This window comes from Asterias amurensis, chromosome 1, assembly GCF_032118995.1.
Source record: "Asterias amurensis chromosome 1, ASM3211899v1".
Lineage (NCBI taxonomy): Eukaryota > Metazoa > Echinodermata > Asteroidea > Forcipulatida > Asteriidae > Asterias > Asterias amurensis.
In genome coordinates, this window is record NC_092648.1 from 24564582 (window position 1) to 24586887 (window position 22306).

Here is a 22306-nt window from a genome sequence, read left to right on the forward strand (position 1 = left end):
AAATAATTATTAGCATAAAACCTTACTTGGCAACGAATAATGGGGAGAGGTTGATGGTATAAAACAATGTGAAAATTGGCTCCCTCTGAAGTAGAGTACTTTCGAGAAAGAAGTAATTTTCCACGAATTTGATTTTGAGACCTAAGATTTAGAGTTTGAGGTCTCGAAATCAAGCATCCCAAAGCACACAACTTTGTGTGACAAGGGTGTTTTTCCTTTCATCATTATCTTGCAACTTCGACGATCGATTGAGCTCAAATTTTCATAGGTTTTTTATTTTATGTAAATGTTGATTGACACCATGTGAGAAAACTGGTCTTTGACAATTACCAATAATGTCCAGTGTCTTTAATATCTCTCAACTTATTGTTAGTTTAGACTGACCTTCACTGTTGTACTATTTTTGAAAAAGAAATACAGTCTGTGTTTTTATACCTCAGTCTTAAAAAAATAAAAATCTACAAGAATCAAATGGAAATTTGTTCACTGGCCTTCAACTCTACAGACAACAGTGCAATGGGTAACATACATGTTTGTTGTAATAATGTTTACACATCAGAATGAACAGAGCGGCTGATGAGCGGTTTAGAGAGCACCAGACTCGAGCTCTGTTTCTAATCAGTGTGGGTTTGTGTCCAGTTTGTGGCATTATGCAGGCCGGGAATTACACGCAGACCATGTAGGCCATGACCTCCGTTGCCCCTGGTCTTGGCCTCGGTGCCCTTCAAAAGTTTCCCATTCGGCATATCAAAATCAAATTCGTGGAAAATTACTTCTTTCTCAAAAACTACATTACTTCAGAGGGAGCCGTTTCTCACAATATTTTTTACTATCAACCTCTTCCCATTACTCATTACAAAGAAAGGTTTTATGTTATTAATTATTTTGAGTAATTACCAACAGTGTCCACTGCCTTTAATAACTGAAATACAATCATGATAATGGTATAACCAAAGATTCTCAATCAACCTTCCGACCATCTCAAAATGAGCTTTGTTGCAGGCCATCCCACTCCTTCTCACAGCATTGCCTTGAAGAAGTTTTGAGAAGGCACTAGACACTATTGCTAATTACTCAAAAGTAATTGTTAGCATAAAAACTCATTTGGTAATGAGCAATGAAGAGCAGTTAACATAAATCATTGTGAATAATGGCTTCCTCCAAAGAAATGTACTCTTTGAAAAAAAGGTTATTTCTCACTCAAATATTAAAAGACTTCAGACCTGAAGCCTTTTCCAGGCACACAAGGCAATAAAAACAAGGGTTTTTTCTTTCTTTATTCTCTTGCAACTTTGATGACCATTTGAGTCCAAATGTTCACAGATTTGTTATTTTATGCATGTTGGGATACACCAAGTGAGTCATGGATGATTAAAAAAAAAAAAGTGTTCCTCATTTCTGCATGTTCCTATCGGATCGCTTTCCTGACGACGCTTGTTAGCAATGTTATTATTGCAACTAATCTCTACAGCCAGACTCCAGTCCTGTAATACACGAGTTGATTGTTTTGTGAACAAACAAACAAATCTCAGAGCGCCCGTCCCAAACGTAAAGACATATACTCAAGTAGAGTATTATGACTGGGTAAATTTGTTTTAGTTTCCTCATTAATTGTAGCTGGTTCCAGAATTTGTTTGGTAAATTCTTTTCATTTCTAGCAAAGGAAACAAAAACTGCGTTCCTGGTTTCTTTTGATATTTTTCATTTTAACAGGGAACCTTACATTGTGCAAATGTAAAATTGTCAAACCGGGACCCGGAGGTGGAAGAACACAAACCACCCATTGGTACTGTACAGCAGGTTCTATAAATTGATTTTTTTCCCCTAATTTTGCTTTAAAAAGGAGACCTCATATTAACTGAGGGCAGGCATGCACCTACCCTTTGCCTTTGCTAGGATGCCCTTTGCAAAGTTCCTAGATACAAATTTAACAATTTCCTCATATAGGAGTTCCCCTTACCTGAGTCAAGTTGACGTGCCCCTTCCAGAGTGAAGTTCAAGGCCTGAAAAACAATCAAGAAAGATGGAAGATTATGGCTCATTATTCAGCTCTTTTCTCCTTGTGTATAACAATTCTAATATTAATTTTGGTTTTCCAGTACACAATGATATGTGATAGCACTGTATATTCATAACTTTCCCAATTTTTTTTTTCCCAAAGAAAAAAAAACACCCAAAAAGAAGATACAAAAAAAAGATCACAGGCATACACAGCCATTAGGTATTAGAACAGTTGCTGCAATCAATTTAAATGATGATGTCATATTTGATATTATCTTCAAGTATGCGCTAATCCTCCAATCAGATTGGCAGAATGGAGTGGTGATAAAAACCTATATTGCACGGCTAATATCACTACCATGCATATTGTGTGTTCTATGTCACGCACCAAGTTTGCTTCAAGATAAATACGTTATCACACGCGCGCTCGTGGAAATACGGAAAATATAGCGCGTCTGCGTCCCATATCCAACTCGGCCTTCGGCCTCGTTGGATATGGGACGCAGAAGCTCTATATTTTTCCGTATTCCACTCGCGCTTATGTGATAACTTATAATGCCCTCTGGCGATAATTTTTTTATTATTTGTCAAACTCCAAGCTGACCAAATAATTATGCAGTATTTCTAATGGTTTACATAAAAAGAACATTGCTAAAATGGGGGGAAAATAAATGGCTATATTAATTTTGGTTTTACCCATGTACACCGATGTGTGTTAGCATTGCATACATGTACTCAATACTTACACCAAGCTCTTTGAAAAAAATCACAGGCATATTACTGGGGTGGGATTCGAACACAAGACCTTTACAATTCTAGACAGATTCTTAACCAACTAGACCACCGAGATTGCCTGATAGCTCCAGGCAGTTCGAATCTTATATTTCAGCAGTGGGTACAGCAACGGCTTAATGGAAATTTGCATCGCGATAAAGAATACTAATTTTTGTTAAAAGGCCCTCACAAAGCTAGAGTGTCCCCGCAGAACCAACATTCACAGCCAATTATACCTTTGTAATTATATTTTAACGTAACATGTTGCCTTGGATCAGTCGAGTTGGTCTTTGAAAAGCGTTTGTAACCGTTTTTTATAAAATGCATCTGGCTAGAAAGATGTTTTAAAAGTAGAATACAATGATCCACACAAATATGCCTAGAAATTGCGTGGTTTTATTTTACTTTGTGAACTAACATGGTTGGCCATTTATGAAATTTGACTCCCATAAATGGGCGACCGTGTTTGTCGACGAGGTAAAAGGAAAACCACGCAATTTCAAGTGATACTTGTGTGGATAATATATTCCACTTTTAAAATATCTTTCTCATCGTATCCATTTTATAACAAACGGTTGAAAATGCCTTTCAAAGACCAACTCGACCGGTCCAAGGCAACGTGTTTCTTTAAGCCAATCAAATAAAAGTGAATAAAACCGAGAATTGAAAGTGAAACCGAGCCTTGAAACTCAACAGACATGTCAACCACAACGTAAACACAAAACATCATTGAATGACGTCATGAATTCATACATCAAACATTTATTGAATTGGCCCTATAATGCATATTTTTATTCCATTTTTTTTTGCGCAATGTTTGCCTTTTATTAGCTGAAGACCCCTTCATGACAATATAAATTAGCTCCCAGAACTTCGTCATTTCTACTATTTAATTACCGCTAAAAAAAATCAATGGTCGTGCAGCCATCTGTACCAGGTAGTTACATTTCAAACTGAATGCTCCTGTGTAGAAGGAGACCACGCAAATAATAAGTCAATATCAACAAAGGCGCATCCAGAAAAAATACCATCACAAGAGGCATATCATTCTCAGTGATGAAAATGCACCACATACATACATGTAGAAATTGGCCAGCATAATATACTTGTTGTTACTACTAAAGGCTTATGATGTAACAATTTTAATGATGGATGTACATGTAGTGGCGCTTTATTTGTTAATTGAGCAACCATTTGTGTACATTTCTGTAAGAGTGAACCCTTGGCATCAATTCGATTAGAGCCCATTGTCTTAGCATCCTCATTAGTTGACATGGTTACCATTTACAGTAAAGCGATTCCTGACGCTGGGTACGTTGCCATAGAAACAAGGTTAATTTGGACCCTAATGCATTGATTCGATTACAGATTCCGAATACCTCCATGGAAAGTGCTCCAAAAGCAGAAACGCCTGCAGCTAGTGCTTGCTTCCACTGATGATTCATGGGGGTTTTAATCAAAGAAGGTGTCTGGGTGTCTGTCGAACATCATGATCAAAAAGTGGTCATGAAGTATGTATTAGTTGTACATCTTGTGTGGGCACTAACACTACTGGTGAGCGAATTCAGGGAACAGCGCCAGTTTTTGTATGGGGGTGATGGTGGCTTGACACATACGCATTTGTGCATCTTCCTCGAGGACACCTCAATGGGGTTTGCCCAGCAAGTGCCACGCAAGCGTGAATGTAATTAGAATAATTTATGGGAAGGGCTAATTGCTAAACCTTGTTCTGCACCTTAAAGGTAAATTAAACAACACCCATTTAAAACCATTACAGATCTATACAAAAAAGAAATTAGGTAAAAAGAGAACTGGAAAAGAGCAAAATAATTAAGTGTGCATAATGTCAGATAATTAAAACCATCTCGGTACCAGCGCACAATATTTAGATCATAAAAATAATACATTAAGTTTTTTTTAAATTGTACAAGGTGAAACAGGTGGTGGCAGGTTGTGTTAGACTTGTCCAATTATGCCGAACCTGTTGAAAAAATAGATGATGGAGCAGGAGGGTATACTGTCTAATTCAAATTTGCTCAAAAATAGCCTTCCTTGTTTCTCCTCATTAGATTTAGCACTCCTAACGGTAAGGTCATAGATTGGTTTTTGGCAATATAATGCTGATTTATAGGCCAGTCTGTCATCAAAAAAGTCACCTGTGAATATTTTAACTGTACAGTGTCTATTTATTGAGCAGCAAAAAAAACTATCATGGTATTTCTATCAAAAACATCAAACCCATCCGTGACGTTAGTGACGCGGGTGCGAACAGAATCTCCGGCCGCAGCATTCACAAACAGACACAATGGAGATTCAAATTTTTCACCACACTTGGATTGATTTTTAATCTACCAGGCGTTCAGACCAAATTGGGTTTTTTTTTTGGCTACTAAACACCATGACCATCTTATAACAAATACCTTTTGCTTTTGGATAAAAACCATACACCCTTTTTTAAAGTCATTACCAAAGTATAACTTTAACTTTATTATCAACACCAATTATTTTACTAGAGGACTTATTTTACTAGTGATTAAATGTCAAGTTAGGGAGACTTCCAGGCCTGTAATTATACGCAGGCCACAAAGGCCATGTCCTCCATGCCCCTGGTCTTGACCTTGGCGCCCTTCAAAAGTTTCTCATTGACTTTAAGATTTTCCAATGGAAGTGCCCTCTGCAAAATGAAAGTGGCCTTGCCCTTTCAACGTGTTCAAAGATTACATTCTAGGCCTTGATTTCACAACAGTTCTTCCACCTAGCAATGCTAGTCCAACATTCTGGGTAAAATGATGAGCCTGAATTACATTATCAGTGGATAACAAAAAGAAAATAATTAAATTGTGACTGTAAAATTTGCCAGATTTCCTTGGTGACTGGGACATTTACTCGTGAGTTTTATTGCGAACACGTACTCTGAGTGTATGTTTAAACTTTGAACCGATCTTCAAATTTTACTGGGAACTCGGCAACTTGATCATCAAGGGCAGTACAAACTGTGCTGTACAAACAGTTGCTTTATGTCGGTGTTCTATTATTATTATTAACTTTAAAATCAAACATTGTCCAGTAAATAAAATAAATTGTGTATGCTGTTTGGAAACCGATGAGCTTTAAATCTAGGTAATTTGCCTGAATACCTGCATTACTATAAAAAAAAATATATACTTTTAGAAACTGAGTTGTGAGGACCTGCTATTGTTGTTCTATTTTTCTCTTTTCTAAAGAATTCCAGTGACCCAGTTCATCAAAGAAAAACACAGTGGGGACTTAGTTCCGGATTTAAAGTTCCCACAGCTCTGTGTATGCCAGAACATACCTCCCTTTGTACTTTAAAGCCATTGGACCCTTTCGGTAAACAGTATTGTCCAAAGCCCACACTTCTTGTATCACAACTTCTATATCAAATAACAAACCTGTGAAAATTTGGGCTTAATCGGTCATCGGAGTCGGGAGAAAATAACGGGAAAACCCACCCTTGTATCCGCGCGTTTCACTGTGTCATGACATGTGTTTACAATAAATCCGTAATTCTCGTTAACGAGAATTGATATTGTTTTACTGTTTTCTCAAAAAGTAAAGTATTTCATGGAATAATATTTCAAGAGAAGTCTTTTACCATTACCTTCTGTAAACCCTGTAAGTTATTTGTAAATCTGTGAACTTTAAAAATTTTTTCTGTACCGAAAGGGTCCAATGGCTTTAAGAACTCTGACTACATTGCTTCTAGCTGTCCTTTTATTTAACATAACCTCCATCTACCAGTCACCCAATTCTTCATAAATTAATCACCAGGCTTTTTGAGCCTGATTTAACCCCAGATCTCCTGCTTAAAACATGCAGCCCTTTACCATTTACTGTTCAAGCTGAGAGCTTTAGTATAACGGACTGGTCATTTAAAACATGATTCTACTAATACTATCTGAAAGTCTGCAAATTAAAGTGCTGGGACTCACAGTCTGTTGAAATGATTTAGAAAAACCACTCAATTTCACAGTCTGTTTTCACAGTGCAGAACTGGTTAACCCAGGCTACCAATGTTATAATATGTACAGTATATTTCATTGTGTATGGTGATTTGTGTGCACTTGTCCTTATGACGTGTCTTAATTTTAAAATTGGAGAAAACAAAAAATTGTGATTTAGGTTTGCTGATGAGCAATCATTTGCATCATCATTGTATGTTTAAACTAGTCCTCGATTATATGGCAATGCTTGCTTGTAGTTTGTACACTATCAACTGATCTTTCTTTTTAAGTTGGCACCCTTATTATTAAAAAAAATCATTTTAAAATGTTGCTAATGGCTTCAGAGAAAGATTGTCTTTATACACAATTATTAATCACCCCCCCCCCCCCAAAAAAAAAAAAAAAAAACGGGGAAAAAAAAACCAAATATTATTATTTCATTTTGGAACAAAAGTCAGTCATTAACTAAAAGTTATATGATCTTACATTTACATTATGCATGCAGGATGTTGTTTTAAAATATGTAATTTTTGTTTAGGTACATTGAAGTAAATATTCAACACTAACCAACACTAAACCAACACTAAAACAAATATTCCACACACTCGAAGCATTCAATCCCATCTCAACACCAACCTACTTACTTACTTTTATTAAAATATTGCAGGAAAGATTCATAATTTAATTTGGCACACATTCTTTGACCCGAAACAGTAGCACACATTGATTCAATTTCAAATGAACTTGAATTTATAGATCCATGTAGCCGTAGTATATAACAGACATCGATTTGCAGCCCCCTCCCTTAAACCCCCCTCCAGCATTTTATTAAAAATGTAGTGGCAACCACTCACATCACAGTATGTGTTTTTCCTTTCCAGTTTGAAGATTATGATTTAGAAGGCTTCCCTAAAAATATATTTTGCTTAGGTGATGTATTTTTTGAAAATTTATTAATACAATGTCACAAAAAATAATGTTTGTCTCTGTTTTAGCATACACAGAAATGGTATAACTTAACCGTAAACAGGTTAATACATTTTACATGCTAAACTAATTTTTGTCACACTGAGACAAAAATCGTTTTTGTGACTTGTTTTACTCATTTCTCAAAAACTACAGCAGCTCATCAGTAGGTAATATCTTAAGGGAAGCTTACCACCATGTACCATTGGAAGTTTAATGTAAATCTGTGGACATTGTCTTATAATGTGTCTCACAAAAAGTATACAGACCCCTTCAAAGGATCCCCCTAAAAGCGGTCCACTTGCAAAAAATGCTTATAAAACACCTATGAGAACAAGCCTTGAGAAGTGGTCTGACTGGCTAGTACTTTGCTATCCCAAAGCTACTATTACCACTGATTACACAAACATTATGCTGATATTAAAATTCCGTACAAATGAAAATCTTGAATAAAATTAAAGGAAACACTAACATATGGACCTGTGAAACAGCTTGCAGACTCGTGAAATGACAAACTGACTAGTCCTGCTGGTTATATTATGCACAGACAAAATAATTTGTCTAATTTTGAGTAGAACAAACTAAAACAAAGAATAAGTCAAAAGAGCAGAATTTGAGCCTGCCACCTCCGAATTAAAGGAACACGTTGCATTGGATCGGATGAGTTGGTCTTTAAAAAGCATTTACAACCGTTTGTTATAAAATGCATGATTAGAAAGATGTTTTAAAAGAGGAGTACAATGATCCACACAAATTTGCCTCGAAATTGCGTGGTTTTCATTTTACTTTACAAACTAAGACGATCGGCCATTTGCGTGGTTTTCATTTTACTTTACAAACTAAGACGATCGGCCATTTATGAGAGTCAACTATGGGAGTCAAAAATTTGACTCCCATAAATTTCCAACCATTTTATGCATTTTGTAACAACAAACGCTTTTCAAAGACCAACTCGACCGATCCAAGGCAACATGTTCCTTTAATGTGCCAGAGCTAAACCAGCTGAGCAAGAATCAATTGAGAAGATTGTTGTTAAACTGACAGGGCCCATGTAACTGACAAAAAATGAAGTTATAGACAATACTGCCACAGAATTCTTTGTTTTGAAGCAAATTATCGTCAAGTCACCAGCTATACTAATTTCAAGTGAACAACTTCTGCAATTTTAGACAGAGGTTACGTGTGCTTCCACAAGCTAAAAACATCATGGACGTCCAATTTAATAAAGTTGTTAAGCAGCGAATACTCGGTAGTCTAGTTGGTAAGACACTGCTCTAGAATTGCAAGGGTCGTGGGTTTGAATCCCACCCGAGTAACATGCCTGTGATATTTTTTCACAATACTCGGGGAAGTACTGAGTTAACCGTGCTAACACACATCGGTGTATGGGTAAAAACCAAAATGAATATTCTTTATCCCCAATGCAAATTTAACATCTCTCAGAAAATACCGCTCAGCAGAAATTTCTGTGATTTAATAAGCCCCCAAACAATGTGTGAGGCACCAGTCAACACAATGACAACTTTATGGACTTTTGGCTGGTGACCAGTTTCTACTGAGCAATAGTTGTCTGTGCTCAGCAGGTTTTTGTGCTTTACAGGCTTTATGAAATTGGGCCCAAAGGTTTTTACTTTTGTTGCTGCTGTAATCGTCACAGTTTGCATTTTATTGCACTTTAATGTCTGAATAGAGTGTCCTTCATTAGTGCTAGTATACTGTATACGGTGTACTTTAAATGATGGTCAACCACCAGCTCTCATATTTTCCATACAGACCACAGACCCTTGAAGAAGACTCTTTTATATCGCATAATGACTTTCCTTTTTCCCCCATAATAGCAATATTAACAAAATTCAAAAGTAACAAAACCAATTCTACACACATGTTTGTCCTTGTCGCGGTTGTACTAATTACTGAACACAGTACATAATCTTCTTCACAATGCCATTAGGTATTGTTATTGCGTTTCATGAATAAAACAACATGGTTGACAGGTTAATGACTGCCAGCAGGTTGCATACAGACTGAGCAGTGTGTGGTAGGCACACGTACGATCACGAGAAAAGGCTGAAATCGTTTCATTTTGAAAAATGTTGAGACAGATTTGATGGTATTGTAGTGTGTAGCGCACAGTGTTACAGGCAGTGGACACTATGTAATTACTCAAAATAAGTATTAGCATAAAAACTTACTTGATAACAAGTTATGGGGAGAGGTTTTAAAGTATAAAACACTGTGAGAAACGGCTCCCTCTTAAAGCCATCAAACACTTTCGGGACAGGAAAAAAAAAAAATAACATAACTTACAGGGTATACAGAGGGTAATGGTGAAAGACTTCTCTTTAAATGTTATTCCACGAAATGCTTTTGTGAGAAAACATTTACAATTATCAATTCTCGATATCGAGAATTTTGAAATTATTTTAAACACATGTCATGACACAGCAAAACATGCGGAAACAAGGGTGGGTTTTCCCATTATTTCTCCCGACTCAGATGACCCATTTATGGGGGTCAAAAATTTGACACCCATAAATGGCCGACCGTGTTAATCGATGAGGTAAAAGGAACACACTAACAAAAAGAAGAGTAAAGTTATAATTAACAATGCTTTTTAATTTTTATGTTTTCTTTAGGATTTGCACCTCATACAAGTTAAACATTTGTTTGTCTTTTGAAAAATGCACTATTCAAAATAAGGAAATAAAAGGGTAGGGACGAGTTCTGAAATGGCTGTTTATAACCGGAAGGGGCGTGGGCCGAGTGATAAAGGCCGGATTGAAGGCGAGGGCTTTTATCGCATGACCCTGCAAGCATTTAAACAACAATTTAGGAACGAGTCACTACTCTTTTATTCCCATTCCAGACACTCTGTAAAACTAATCGTTTTCCGACATCTTTGAGCTCCGTCCGTGTGTTGCATTTTTATGACTGAGACAGTTTTCGGAAATGCATTCGTGTGCGTAGTTAGTCTTGGTGCAAGACGTTTCTTGTTTTCCTTTCAGTCACTCACAGCGCGGCCAACTCACCAACAGCGCCCGCATCGCCCTTAACGAGAAATGTCTTGCACCAAGACTAGCGCGTAGTATACATCTAAAGGTTTTAAAAAACAACCGGTTATAAACGGCTCCACCTGGTCTTTATCAACCGTTTAAACACCCCCACAGAGCGCGCTCTCAACCAATCAATAAAATAGGAATAGCGAAAACTGTCTGAGGTAGTTAAGCCTTCTGGTATATTTGATACTGACTGTACAAACATAAATAAGGACAGAAACATTGTGTCAGGTGTGAATCATACAAAATATAGTCAGAAGTCCATTTTCTGTCCTTTTAAGTTTTACCTAGCTAAGTTTGTGTTTGATTTGACACAATTATTATCACCAAATCAACCGAAAACATCTCCTGTGTACCTCAGATGAGTTCTGATTAATTATTGCTGTCTTAGGTTTGGTAGATTTTGGTCGACAGCACTGTTCCGCGGGGCAACTGATTGCAAATCTCGAACATAATCATCAATCATCATAATTAACATAAGGGAATAAGGCATCTTGCCCGTGATCCTGTGCATACACTGCATGCATGGAGCTCGGCTCGGGTGGGTTAAATGTTAACATGATCATGATCCATTCACAAATTTTCTTGGTTTCGACCTCCACGCTCTAACTTACCAATTCTGTAATACCAAAAACAGCTGGTCCTCTTCCAGTTAAATGTTCGGTGACTTTGAAGCAGATAGTCATGGAAATGAAGGCTTAAACAGCGCATAGACCGTGGGTTAACTGCGAGGCCAGTATCGAGCAGACGGCATAAATTCATGAATCTATAAGCACATTATTTTTTGACAGCTGGTCAAATCTGTGAGCGCCCTCTGTTGTTTGTGCATTTTAGCTAGGCACACAACTAACAGAGGGCGGAAACCAAAGTTCGGTTTCAATTTCCAGGAAACGTAAACAGGCATGATATTTTGGTCCCTGGTATTTTTCCACGAATTAGATGTCGAGACCTCAGATTAGGTAGTTAAGGTCCCGAGAAAGGAAAACGCACACTTGTTGCGTAAAGTTGTGTCCTTTCAGATGCATATCAACAAATGCATACAAAAACAAACCTGTGCTAATTTGAGCTCGACTGGTCTTCGGAGTTGCGAGAATAACTATGAAAGAAAAAACACCCTTGTCACACAAGTTGTGTACTTTCAAATGCTTCATTTTTAGACCTCAAGTTCTAAACATGAGGTCGTGAAATCAAATTCGTGGAAAATTACTTCTTTCTCGATAACTACGTCACTTCAGAGGGAGCCGTTTCTCACAATGTTTTAAACTATCAACCTCTCCCCCCTTACTCGTTATCGGTTTTCACTATTCTCTCGTGACCCAGACGGCCGATCGATCTCAAACTTGTTTGTCAGTTTATGTATAATTTATGGTGGCTTACATAAAGTGTTTACACCGCAACTGTTTTGTTAGCAAAAACCAATTCTGCAATGTTCCTTTAAGTCTCGAATTCAATTCAGATATAAATTGATTGATTTTTAAAAAAAAACGTCCATCTAAAGGGAGCCGTTGTCAAGGGAATTCGGTCCCCAAATGGGAAATTTACATGGGCTGAAGAGGATGGTTCAAAAGAGGGCGCTATCAGACGAACAAATCCTGCGTTTTTTGACCTGATTGAAAAATGTTGGTGCTGCATGCTGTCAAATAGTTCAATACACTGTTGACTTGAAATACACAACAATTAAACAAAAAATTGTATGTTTTATGGCTATTTGCAGCTAATAGTTCAACAGCTTCTGACTGGCACACGAACAAAAAGTAGACAATTTTTAAGAAAGACCGCCAGCATAAGGTTACAAAGCTCACTTGGTAGAATGCCTGTGTCGCATGAGATTCTTTCTCCCCGTGAGATTCTGTCCCCATAAGACGAACTGTGTACAATATAGCGCTCTCTTTAGAATCCTCGATCCCCCAGCCCATTCCCTATAATTAGAGACCGAATCAGTCCGATGCGGCAAGAGATTTAGTCAAACATTTTGTATAAACTTCTTCTGATAGCGCCCTCTTTTGAATCATTAGCCAATGGAGGACCGAATCTCCGAATTCCCTTAAACACCTGTCAGATGCAATTGTGCCCGCCCTGTAATACTGTCTGTTCCGGACACTTTTTGCATATGCAATCGTGTCCGGGGCTATGCAAAATATGGTCAGTGGACATGTACATGGACATGACTGTACATGTACTTGTCTTGTATGTGCGCGCGTAAGCGAGCGTGCGTGCACTGAACCTATGTATAATAAGCACCATGAATATTCACTTATTTTATTATTGCAGCGAATACCCAACGGCCGAACATTTCCCATGTCATTCATGACATGCACTTAGCTTGTAAAAACAATGGCGAACGTGTTCCGTCGACCAAGGGCGTTTAATTTACTGCAAGGACGGTTTTGCACGGGGGTGGACGCAACCGCATATGCGGTGTCTGGGCGGACACAATTGCATTATGCAGCAGCGTCCGGGCGGACACGATTGCATATGCAAAACCATCCGGCGGACATTACTGCATACGCAATAATGTCCTCCGGATAGTATTGCATAGAGGACATAATTGCATGCGACACTGGCAGACAGAATCTACTGACACACCGGCACTTTAATCCGGAGGTCGTTGGTTCAGATCCCACTCTAGTAAGTCTATGGGTGCGTTCGTTTAGCTTCCCTGGGTCGACCCCGGTGTGTAGCGGTTTTTTTGTCAGGACAACCGTGTGCAGATAATTACCCACGTTCTTCCTGAAAAAAAAAACACCCCGGGTCGACCCAGGGTAGCTCAACGAACGCATCCTATGTTCCACCCCAACTCATTTCAAATTTAAACCCAGTCAGTTTCTCTTATCGGCACATAGCAAGGGACAGCCGCAAAATAACAAAGATTCTCCAGTGGCATTTTACAGTTACTGCATAAGTAAGGACAGTACTGTCAACAAGGTTGGAAAGATGTAATTTCACGTGACGATCGGTTTCATGTTTTTCCTAGGGATCTGGATCCACACAGAGATAACTGCTTTACTTCCCATCGTCCTCGAGTGAGAGTGATGTCTGCTCGCAAAAAAAAGGTTGATAACTATCTAAAGAAATTAACAATTTCAAGTATCAAAACGTGATGCCACTTATCTAATAAGCTTGTGGAGCTGCTCTGGGCTCTCAGCAACCATCCAGACTATGACAGATTAGTCCCGCGTTGGGGGGGGGGAGGTGCCGAATGAATATTGTAGAGGAAGAGAGTTACTGGTTGACAATACGGGATAATTTGTTTTGTCGTGTCTCTTTTCTTCCTTTTAAATTGCTATTGGATCACTGTGAGGGCCAACTGCATTGATTGCCGAGAGGCTTTGTAATAAGCATCATAATGAAGTAAAATGTGCACGTAACCTTTACACACATACGCATGGGAAGACCTGTTAGGCTTGAGTGCTCCGGAGTTCGATCATTTTTGCTGTTTAATCAGCCGTGGTGCAGTTAATAACGCGTAGGCTGACAAGTACAGTATGCAGAGTCACATTGGTTCCACACAATAAAACAATGTAGACTTGATTACAAGTCTGATTGTCTGTACCAGCCATAACCAACGCGCTAATCGGAAAACCATAACAGACTTGACTCTCATTCTTAATCGGATCATGTTTTCAAAACCGAAACTTACATAACAAACACTGTCACCACAGAGATCCCATCAGAATGCTACAAAGACCACGCAGATTACGTCATGATGAAGCGGTTTGGAATCTAGCATCTCCGGTAGCTGGCATTTTTGAATCATATAAAAGCACGTTACACAACTCATCGGCGCGAGCGGAGAAGCTCGTGACGGAATGATGATCTCATGCGAAATACTCGGACAGGAGTGCTTTTGGGAATATATGAGTGACAGTCATTCCTACAGATTGGACGGGGCGAAGGTGCACGTATAATCGAAACTCCTCTGGAAAAAAAGCTATCACTGTATTTACGCAGAGCTGACAGTTTCAGGATTTCTCAAGGAACTTTCATCAAAATCTGTTGCAATGGATCTTTACAATTCCACTCCGCAATTGTCTACGGTGCTGCCGCCTATGGACTCATCAGGTGATATCATCTTCGCCGTGTGCCTTGGTTTATTGTCAATCTTCGGAGCGGTGGGGAACTGTTTGACCATTCTAGCCGTAATCATCGATCGTAAACTACGCTCCCACACTGCAAACTATTTTATAGTAAATTTAGCGGTGGCAGATCTGATGGTCTTCACCGTCATTGAACCGTTCCTCTCTTTCAGTACAGCCATGTCGAGATGGCCTTTCTCGGATACCCTCTGCGTTACCCTGGCAGCGTTGGTCATCAAACATTTGGTCGTTTCTGATTTCATAATGGCGTCCATTGCAATCAATCGATACGTCAGCATCGTCAGACACCGAATATATCACAAATTGTTCACACCGGGCCGCACCCTCCTGGTTTGCTTGGCGTGTTGGATACCGGGAATAATCACGATCATAATTCAGGTTGTCCCTCCATATTACGCCCAGTTCATTCCTTACTACGGCACTTGCGTCATCGTCTCGCTGCACAGCCCCGTCACCACAAGAGCTTTGTCCATTCTCTCCGGAATTATTATATTGTTTAGTATTTTATTAAGTTCTTTGTGCTACGCTCGTATATATTGGACCATCAGGCAAAGTAAGCGACGTGTTCGCTCCAATGGGCCGACCGGGAGCGGGAGCGCCAACGCCCCGACCGACCCAACTAGTGACTCCGCCGGTTCTGCTGCAACGACTCAACCGGTGGTAAATCGAAACAACCGTGCTTCAAAGGCTGATGTCGCACTTTCCCTGAATCTCTTCATCGTGTTCGCCGTCTTCTGCGTCTGTTGGACCCCACTGGCCGTCGTCATCATCCTGGAGAACGCCATCGTCGGGGGGATCACCTTACAAAGTGAAAGACCCCTCCCATATTGGGTCTGGCCTGCCGCGTACAGATTGGTATTGTTTAATTCCACCTTTAATATCTTTATCTACGCGTGGAAGAATCGTAACTTTAGGTCTGCTTATTCTAGGATCCTTCGGTGTCGCAAGTGTTGAAGTACAAAGGAATGATGTGAGACTGCATTCGAGAACACCACTAAGCCCGTAAACTTTAAGACAAAAAAAAACAACAGTCTATAACGTTTTGATTCGGGAAAATGTAATAAATGCAGGACAAGTTAGTCCAAGGTTTGTGGCTTTGAAAAAAAAATAGGCTAGTCCAGAAAATGTTCATTACTATCTTGGTATTTCAACATATGCAACATATGCATAAAATAACAAACCAGTGAACATTTTTGTAGATATACCTTTAATGCAGTGGACACTATTGGTAATTGTCAAAGACTAGCCTTCACAGTTGGTGTATCTCAACATAATATGCATAAAATAACAAACCAGTGAAAATTTGAGCTCAATCGGTCATCGAAATTGCCAGAAAATAATGAAAGAAAATAACCCTTGTCACACGAAGTTGTGTGCGTGTAGATGGTTGATTTTGAGACCTCAAGTTCTAAATCTGAGGTCTCGAACTCAAATTCGTGGAAAATTACTTCTTTCTCGAAAACTATTGCACTTCAGAGGGAGCCGTTTCCAACAATGTCTTATACCATCAACCTCTCCCCATTACTCGTACTCAAGAAAGGTTTTATGGCAATAGTTATTTTGAGTAATTACCAATAGTGTCCACTGCCTTTAAAGTATAACATCATTCAATCTTGTTTTTATGCGTTTTTCTCTGAAAGCGCACTGATACGGTTATTAGAAAATGCCCTGTGTAACAGTGTTGTATAACCTCACCGACAATGGCCGACTATCACTATAAATGTTTAAGTGCACGGTTGTGTATTATGGTAATAAACGTTCACTATACTGAAGTCCTCACCATTATCATAAGTTAAGTTTTAAAAATAAAATAACCAAAGCACGCGTTTGTCAAACCTATGTAAACACAGTATGGTGATATTGTTTGAATATTACATAACTTATTGAACTTGTGGTTTAGTCCTATAACTTGGTATCTCGGTATCAAAAAAAAAAAAATTTTTTTTGCTGTTTTCTAATGTCAGAAAAACGAACCCAGAAGTGATCCCCTTTAGCGCGTTTGATTTTCCCAAAGATGAAGCAGAGGGAAAACATCACTCCTGGGCTCATCACATCGGGAGTCGTATAGTCATAGAGGCATTGGCCACTATTGGTAAATACTCAAAATATTTGTTAACGTAAAAACTTACTTGGTAACGAGCAATGAAGAAATGTTGATAGTTTGAAACATTGTGAGAAACGGTTCCCTGAAGTGACGTAGCTTTTTAGAAAGTAGAAAATGTCCACGAATTTTTATTTCAAGACCTCAGATTAAGAATTTGGAGGTTTCGATATCAAACATCTGAAGGGAACTTTTTAGAAAGTGATAATGTCTCACTAAAATACATCAGGCTTGAAGTTTTTTTATAGGCATCTGAAAGCACTTAAACTCGTGCAACTAGGGCGGTGTTTTTACCCTTATTTTTCTGCTCTGTTGAGCCAATGTTTTTTGTTTTATGCGTTAAAAATATATCGGGACCAAGTGAGAATGCTGGTATTAGACAATTACCAAACGTGTCCAGAAGAAAAAGCAATGTTGGTTTATTGCACCCCACACATAAATAAGTAATGTTACCATATAAATGTACAAAGAAGCTGTCGTTACACTGAATATACATGTGGTTGAGTTGATTTGTTGATTGCGGTATAACATTCGCGTAATAAAATTCGCGACACCATGTGACGTGCATACACCGATCAAAGGCTTCGATACAGCGGCAGCGCTCACGAGCCTTGTTGGTCGAACTCTTGGTCCATAACCACGTTTTCGACCGGATTTCTTTTCAAAATGCTTTAAAAATATCTTAAGCTGCTGTCGAATAAAATAAAAACTACTAAGAAACTCTCTATACACGTATAGTGCTTCAGATAGTGCTTCTTGCAGGAACGTTTCTCGAATTAAATTTTTCTGATTACATTTTTTTTCGCCTATTTCAGTTCTTGTTTTGTCACATCAACATCTCTCCAATGCTCTTTAACCTAATATAGATTGACTATGGTCATTAGTGATTGTAATAATTACCAAAGATCTGCCTTAAAAGGGAATTCACAATATATCCATCTGTATGTGCTATTTTATCGGAATACACATCCGTTTTAATGATTAACACGTACAAGTATACATGTAATATATTGTTATGGGACTACTTTTCGTATGATGGCGTAGTAATATTATGAATACTAATTAAGAACGGGATAGTACTTATACCAGGGCGCGGCCTATGATCGCCAGTAGCCGTTAGCCTGGTCTGGGAGGTTGGAGTCTCCGTCTTTAATTTACCTAAGTTTCGTAAGTTAAGTTATTAAATAAAGCTATTGTGTTCTCTAATAAGAAGTCTCACAAGCATGTTTTATTTGAAGTTTATGTACTAGTATCCCGGTAGGCGGACAAAGCCATAATAATATATCATTATTGTTTCAACAAACACCTTTCAACTGCTTACTCCCAAAGTCTTTATCTAATTTACGATGGGCAAGGTTTGAAAAGAAAATTGATTTTTTAGCGTCGACTGGCTCATGTCAGTTTTGTGTTGATTCGCTCAGGTGAACAAACTTAGCCGTTGACGGCAAACATTGTCCGACACCTCTAAAGGAACGTTACAGAATTGGTAAGAAAAACAAAGATCACCGATCTAAAATAAAACTTATACGGTCTAATTATTACAATAGTATCAAACATCCCATGAAGAACAGTTCTGAAATATTCCTTTAAGATATGCCTAAAGATATAAATGGTAAAATTCACTATATACTTTGTTTTTGTATAACACAAGTCATGGATAAGATAGCATGTTTTGTTGGATATAGTAAAAATGAAGTAATTTATGACCCGTATATATATATATTTCTTTTCCAAGCCGAAGTATGTTCCTTTGGTTTTTAGGAACCGATCAATTGTGGTAATCCTATATAAATGTAGATGTATAATAAACGCACAATGTGAACAATTAATTAAGGCAGTCACGTTTTTTAGATACCGCCAACAATCCGGAGCAGAAAACACAAAAACGATATAAAAAGCGTTACTGCAGTAACACTTCACAGATTCAATTTTTCGGGGAAAACGAATTAAAATCTGTTTACATATTATCCACATTATTACGAGGTGAAGTGTTCAATTAAAATGATTTATACTTTCGGAAGCTTCTATAGGGGTGCTATAACCAATAGTTTCTCCTGCCAAACGTATATCCTTCCATTTAAAGATTACCCGAATTTAAACAGAATATTCAGGCACGGATTGATTGTGTTTGAAAGTTTTGTCAAGGTTACCATCGCTTAACCACCAAGCACTGTAGACTTTGTTTTTTGTAAATAGCTGCTGAGTGTTTTCTGACAACCTTAACTGCTAGTGATGGACTGTTGTTTCATATTGCATCAAACAAAACAGTGCACATAGAGGACTGTTTATATACGTTACATGCTATAGTAATGAGTTTTTGTTTAATAAAGTGTTTTGTTATGTTGACATTGTCTTCACCGAATCATCTGTGATAACACGCATATATTATGGAAAATTGGTTGTTTTGCTACTTGACTCATGCGTTTCGAAGTGGCAGTGTCTAGGGGTTTTTCTCAAACAAAAAATGACTTTAAAAAATAATTCAAGCTCAAGGCAGGGTACACTTATGACAAATTGTCAAAGACCGGTATATGCACACAAAAAAAAAACTTGTTTGGACTCAGTTGGTCAACGAAGTTGCATGAAAATAGTGGGGGAAAAGGAAACATTGTTGCGCACAATATGGTTTCAGATGTACGAGATAAGCTTCATGATTATTTCTCAGTTTCAAATTTTGGGGTGAATCGAGTACCCAGTGGCGTAACTAGACATTTTCATTTGGTGGGGCAAGTGGGGGGCAAAGATTAAATTTGGGGGGCCAAAGAAGTGCAAGATTATTATTAAATATGTTAACTGATATATAGTTGATACACACCAATGCAGTTCTAAAACAGTCTATAGTCAGCATGTAACAAAAGATTGCGAAAACAACAAAATCTTAGAGAACATGTCATTTTGTATAAGATAAAACTTTTTGACTGTATAAAAGGATTAAATTACCAACTGTGGTCAACAAGTACCAATTTAGAGTTGTACACGGTATTCTCAACTAGGCTTTGTGGGTGTGTAAATACCCAAAACATAATAATATTAGGCCAAGTAAAAATAGAAAAATAGAAATGTTTAGCGTCCCCGCCCGCTTCCTTTTTACAGGACACCTCTTTTTTTTCTTAAGTTTTTTTATGCACATTTTTTTTCTTCTTTTTTTTTTTGAAAAAGGGTTATTTTAAATGATCTCAGCAAAAAAAAAATTAAAAAAAATCTGAATGTCTTGTCTGAATGCCTTGACTAAACTGTTTCATTAATGTTTTGTGTATTTCAGCAGCAGAAAAAAAACAGTTGATATTTGACATTCATGGCGACCATCTTGAAATAAAAAATAAAAAGCCCCTCCTCCTTCCTTATTTTTGAGAAACCCAGACACTAAACATGTTTCTTTTTTTACTCGGCCTTATTGCAACAAGTGTAAGCCAAAAATACAGGATCGAAATTGTGGGTGTTTAATAATCACATTTTAGTTACGAAACGGATATTTAAAAATAATAGGCCTACCTCTCAATTGCACCGCTTGCTTCAAAGGAGAAGAAATGGTCTAAGCAACCTTTTTCGCTGGCCATTTTTGTGCTGTAGTAAATTTCTCTGTAGTGCATCTGACCATGGAGGTAGAAATTTCTACCTCCATGATCTGACTTTGTGTTTACGGAGCTATTAGTATTGGTCTGCGTTCAGACCATCACGTATTTAACAGAACTTTGTCACATCCTGCACTCTCTGTAACCGCAAAACCACAACAAACATTTACCGCCAATACGATCGCGCGCGCGTTTCCACGCATTTTTCATGTTATAGTCCACATAGGGCCTACTGATAATGAATAAAAGTTTTCCGTTTTACGGCAGCATTTTATGCAGCCTTAAACGATTTATATATAAGGCCTATAAGAATATACTTATCTCTGATTTCATATTGGGGGCAAGAGGGGGGGCAAGGGTTCTGAGCGGGGGGGGGGGGGGGGGGTGGGCGCCGGCCCCCCCTGCCCCCCCCCCCCCTCTGGTTACGCCACTGCGAGTACCCCCCTTTCCCGTCGCTGTTAGTATATGTTTTGACAATAACAGCTTTTCACAGTAATCTCAACCAAGTTTGTATGGTCATTATAACTTGTGGAGTCACCTTGCCTTTGAAATGGTTATGATACCTTGAGTTGAGTTTTTGGCCAACATATTAAAATTATAAATCTCTATACCTCACTGCGAATGAAAATGTACGTAATTTAATTAAACTGTAGAAGTTTCACTTGTCGTAATTTTCTTTTTAAAGAAAACAGTGAACATCACATCAGAGCAATTTATTTAGGATAGTCAATCCGGTGTACAACCAAAATAAACTTTCCTGACAATTGTACTCAATTTCTTAAACAAAACAAGACTTCAGCAAGTAATATTTTTGCAGGAAGCTTTCTGTCATTATCTTTGAACCAGATCAAATTGATAAAACAAAACATATTATTGATAAAAGAACTGCTTTTCGTCGTTTCGAAGCATTTGAAACCGTTTGTTATAAAATGCATATGGTTAGAAAGATGTTTTAAAAGTAGAATGACAATGATCAACACAAATATGCGTCGAAATTGCGTGGTGTTCATTTGTACCTCGTGGACTATAACCACGGTCGGCCATTTATGTGAGTCAAATTTTTGACTCCCGTAAATATCCGACCGTGTTAGTTCGCAAAGCAAACGGTGAACCACTCAATTTCGAGGCAATTTTTTGTGGATCATTGAGTTCTACTTTTAACCAACCACTTCTCTCCAACCACATGCGTTTCATAACAAACGGTTATGGACCAACTCGTCCGATCCAAGGCAACGTGTTCCTTTAAAAACTTTATCTAAACGCACCGAATAACCAAAACATCGATTGTACGCTGGAAAAACTAGAGCACATATCTGTACACGTAACCTACAATCGCTGTCCTATTTAGAGGAATAAACACTCGGTGTGGGATTTAGGGGTTTCCATGTTGGAAATTGAAATATAAATTAATCAAAGGATACCAATCATACGTTAAACAACGATGGACACAACGATTGTAGTGAACTCTTGGGAAATCTTTCCGAGATATAAACCTACAAATTATATTCAGGGCCAATGACGTCTTCAAGGAAGGCCGGTATGTTGTTCCGGTACACGATGTAGAAATATGTCATTGGTCATAATGGATCTGATGAACTAACATAACAAAGAATATTTTTCTCAAAGGCTATAATTAGACAGGAGCTAAATTTGATGACAATTTACCTTTGGTTATTGGAACCGTTTGGCGTTCGCACCCGATATAAATGTAGAGATACACATTAAATGTAGATGTACACAATAAAACTCAGCTCACCAATATAATTATGAACGA

General features: G+C 38.1%; 2 protein-coding genes and 1 non-coding gene across 4 annotated transcripts in view; 2 read left to right on the forward strand and 1 right to left on the reverse strand.

Moving 5' to 3' along the window:
* LOC139933908 (sodium/calcium exchanger 3-like) overlaps positions 1-11498 on the reverse strand; it is a 93345-nt gene extending 81847 nt beyond the window's left edge. For both annotated transcript variants that reach the window (XM_071928159.1, XM_071928144.1), the window contains exons 1-2: positions 11377-11498; positions 1961-2003 (exon numbers count right to left, since the gene is read on the reverse strand). The gene's annotated coding sequence lies outside the window, so the exon portion shown is untranslated. The remainder of the gene's footprint in view (positions 1-1960; positions 2004-11376) is intronic.
* Trnas-aga (transfer RNA serine (anticodon AGA)) lies at positions 8950-9022 on the forward strand. The gene has a single exon. It is a non-coding gene; the product is annotated as a tRNA-Ser (tRNA).
* Positions 11499-14578: 3080 nt separating the features above from the next.
* LOC139940451 (melatonin receptor type 1B-like) lies at positions 14579-17588 on the forward strand. Its single transcript, XM_071936711.1, has one exon. The coding sequence runs from the start codon at positions 14764-14766 to the stop codon at positions 15811-15813; it is 1050 nt and encodes a 349-aa protein (XP_071792812.1). The 5' UTR covers positions 14579-14763; the 3' UTR covers positions 15814-17588.
* Positions 17589-22306: the final 4718 nt, after the last annotated feature.

What these genes read in the sequence shown, in the direction of transcription:
- LOC139940451 (XM_071936711.1), top strand. Translation starts at nt 14,764, where the DNA reads ATGGATCTTTACAATTCCACTCCGCAATTGTCTACGGTGCTGCCGCCT.